Genomic DNA, 3,892 nt, shown 5'->3' with positions numbered 1-3,892 from the left:
GAGAGAAGTGTTCTTATTAAATGAACTAAACATATTACATAGTATGCTACCAAAGATCAGACAGTTTCAGAGACATTTACATAGAAAACCCCCTTCAGCTACATGAAGAATCTTACACTGGGAAACAGGCAAAGATTTTACAAGGAATCAAGTAAGGCACAAGCATCATGCCACGTAGGAACAACACTGTGTTCGAATGGTGCTAAACACCGAGTGGCTTCTCATTGTACTAACCAGCATCTAACAGACCACCCAAACATCTGAACCCTTGAACTGTTTGCGTTCTGTTCCAATGCCAATTATTAAGCTGTATAAAAATTTTTCCTCTTAAAAAAACCCCCAAAATATTCCAGGAATCAACTTTAATAATTTAACGCAAACACTAATTAGTGAGTTAGAAGGTTGACATATTTTAAGCTGATGAGAACAAATTACTTATTTTTCCTGTGATTCCTTTACTGCTTTAAATTCACATTAATATGCCATACAAAATGCATTTTGAAGAAAGAATTCTGATGATCACTGTGTTATTATAGGAACAGTTTAAGAAACTGTAACTAAGAAAACAGCCCCACACAAGCTGTCATAAGCTACTAAAAACACTGCAAAACCACCTTAAGCAACCTCTACAGGCAGGAATTTCACAAATGAGTCTTCCTGTTTTCCTATTCTGCCAACCACTGTGTAAATTTAAAAGCCTTTTGAACTCTCCTGATGTCGCTCACCATCCAAGTGCACACTCTTTATTCCACACTACAAGTGAAGCTATTCACCCTATTTCCACTGCACCCCAGAGCAGCTCACACCTTTGCTTAAGACAAGAGGGTATAAACAGGATGTACTCTGCACGCCTTGTGTGTGATGCACGGCTTGTGTGTGATGAAGCCACAATCTGCTCATCCCCCAGGAGTCCCCTGTCCACACCCTTCGCTGAGCTCCTGCAGACTTACGTATCAAAACCTGAATCCAGGAAATCAATATAAAGCATGATTCAGGTTAACATGGAAAACACATTTCTACCACACTGGTAGAGTGTCCACCTGCTTAACCAACCTTTTTGCTAAAGTCTTTTTAGCTATGCTGCTAGAATACCACAGGAAGACCTGTCTTTATAATATATATACGCACACATACAGCCATATACCAAAATATGACCCCTGTTCAGAAAGAAATGCTGTAGGTCTTACAAATTACTTTCTAAAAATTGACACTATATAAAGAGCCTTAAAGTGGTTTGCACTGTTCCTCGCTTAAGGTCGTCATTCACATGTCTAAAGCTGCACAAGTACTCTTCCACGTTGGCTGCCATTAGGAAACTAACAAGGCTGCCTATTAACACCACGTTCCACACAAACAAACGGCGCAAGATTTACCAAGCAAGCATTCAACAAACTCTGTTCTCAACAGGCGAGAGCTTAAGAAATCAGAATTTTACTAATGACAGGTCACAGAAGTCCGGCTCTTTTCCACCGAGCTTTATCGTTTCCCTTACCCCAGTTTTCCAAATGGTATTTCGTTGTGGTATTAAGATCACTGCCACTTTGGAAGCGTCGTATTAATTCTTTGGGGCAGTTACGGGCTTTGGTACCAATTGGTTTCGACTGCATTCCTGATTAGTGCATTAGTAGCAATAACAGAAAGCCTTACCCTGCTGGGTCGTAGGTTCAATCGGCTGAGAGGCTGCCTGCAAGACTGGCTCAGAAGCAGAGGAGTCTCCCAGCACAGAGTTTAGAGAGTTCTCAACAGAGGCAGGGGTAGCTGCAGAGGGAGAAGGGAGAACACTAGGCTTGGATGAGGGAGTCGAGGCATTCGGGGAGTTGGGAGAAGGAGAAGCTTGAGGTCCAGAGAGTGACAGAGGCGGAAAGGAAGGCAGTGGGGGGGGAGGAGGTGGCGGAGGCGGAGTTGGACCTGAGGTAGAAGGTGAAGGAACCGGATAAGCCAGGTTTTCAGGAAGCCCATTAGGAGCCGTAGGAGACGTGGACGTTTGGGTGACTGGATTAGAAGCCGACACTGGGAGGACGGGTCTTGGACCAGTAGCTTTGCCCGGTGGACTGCTTATCATTACCGGAGGAGAAGGGGGAAGGGGGGCAAAACTGGGCGCGGACCAGGCAACAGGCTTTGTATTTGGAGGCAAAGTCGCTGGGGCATTGACAGGAGAAGGGGGCTGAGAACTTTTGTTCAGCGGTCGAGGAACCGTAGCGTAATGGGGGAGAACGGGGTGGAAAGCTGAGCCTAAAGATGTAGCAAAACGTGATGCAGAGTGCCTTAGAGAGGGGGAGTGGAAGTCGGTGGTGCAGAAGTCACTACAGCGTACTCCGGGGCGGCCTCTGACATTGGTGCTGAGACTGCTTTTGCATATGATGGAGGAGGTGCTGAAGGAGGCTGGCAACTGGAGTATTCAGGAAGTGGAGTGCTATACGGGGAGTTGTCGAAAGATGGAGCTGGACAGAAGATGGAAAGCAGCAGCAAAGGCAGGATAAAAAAAGGAGAAAGAGAAAAAGGGAGCTAATGAAGCAACAAAACCAGCATTCAAACAAAATGTATAAATGTAGACTACAGTTAGTACCAGAGGATTAGGCACAAGTGAAAACACTATTAGGAAAGTTTTACATATTATCAACAGCTGCTTTTTAGCTTTATCAACTATTTTTGTGCCAACATGTGAATTTACAAGTACATTCTTGAGCAAGTTTTCCCAAATTCCATCTGTGAGATGGATTAGATATAAGGTTGATTAATTCAGTCTTTTATCAGCTTTTATCTTCTCATTTGGTTGCAAACTGCAAGCAAGTGTAGTGATCTTAACATTTGTTACAACTCCACTAACAAAATTCATACCATAGGCAGCAAGTACCATCTTTCTCTTCCCTAGAAAAAGCTCCATCGCAAACTTGAAAGTACTGGGAATAAAACTATCGATTAAATCCTCTGCTCTAAAACGACTAGCTCTTAAGTACTATTCCTCGGCTTTTACCATGAGCTGGCTTCTTACATAAATTGAGTTTGTTACTGAAGAACAACCATGTGCTTGACTAATGTTCCATTATACTACCAAAATGAGAAAGCTTTCAGTTATCACCGGATACATTTCTGCAGGCAGTGCATTATCTTATCTACAAACACATATAATACATTTCACTTAAATATTACTACAATGATAAATTAAGCAGGACTTCACACTGAAGGGCATTTTTCAAACTACTACTTTCTCTTGTATAGGTACGTAACTTCTATATTAACATACTCAACCTGATATGTTTAGAGTTTGGGTTTTTTTCAAAATTAGGTAACGAGAATGCATCTAGTTGAACAGAGCAAACAACACGGTATTTCAAAATTTTAACTCATCATACTTTGACCAATGTTGAAGGTGCCCAATATGACTCAAGCTCTTCAAGCAATCGGGAAGTACAGCAATGGAGCGAGCAAGTAGTGCAAAAAAAAAAAAAAATTCATTTCAGAGTTAGTGGAAAATTATGACAGGAAAGTCAAAGCTCTTGGACTTCTTGTCATAAAAAAGAGGAAGCAATTCCAGCAAATAGAAGCCTGAAGTACTGACTGTTGTTATGCAACTGTACTCACTGCCCTTTGTTGCTTCTCTCCCACTCCATCACTCAGACACATTCACAAGTAGTCTGGTACTTGAATACACTTGGTTTTTAAATTCTTACCAGCATTTGAAATTCTTCTCTCTCTTTCCCATTCCAATTGTTCCCTTTCCAACTGTTCTTGTCGTTCTCTTTCTTGCCTTTCCCGTTCAAGTCGTTCAAGTCTTTCTCGATCCTGCCTCTCCTTCTCTTGTCTCTCCCTTTCTAGGCGCTCCTGTCGTTCCCTTTCTTGCCGTTCTCTCTCCAGCTGCTCCTGTTCTAGGCGCTCTCTTTCAACTCTTTCC

The 3,892-nt window shown here is 42.4% G+C and overlaps 1 protein-coding gene across 1 annotated transcript in view; it reads right to left on the bottom strand.

Annotated features, from left to right (window-relative positions):
* The window catches only part of LOC104273631 (protein enabled homolog), a gene marked incomplete at its 5' end in the record, with an annotated part of 20,759 nt that overhangs the window by 16,772 nt on the left and 95 nt on the right, over window positions 1-3,892 (bottom strand). The window contains 3 exon segments of the mRNA XM_009869023.1: window positions 1,648-2,271; window positions 2,274-2,441; window positions 3,672-3,892. The exon segment at window positions 3,672-3,892 is cut by the window's right edge and continues 25 nt beyond it. Of these exon segments, the coding sequence (XP_009867325.1) occupies window positions 1,648-2,271; window positions 2,274-2,441; window positions 3,672-3,892 (1,013 nt within the window).

Source organism: Apaloderma vittatum, unplaced genomic scaffold (assembly GCF_000703405.1).
Source record: "Apaloderma vittatum isolate BGI_N311 unplaced genomic scaffold, ASM70340v1 scaffold1445, whole genome shotgun sequence".
Lineage (NCBI taxonomy): Eukaryota > Metazoa > Chordata > Aves > Trogoniformes > Trogonidae > Apaloderma > Apaloderma vittatum.
The sequence above is the reverse complement of the archived record's forward strand: the minus strand, read 5'-3'. Positions and strand labels throughout refer to the sequence as shown.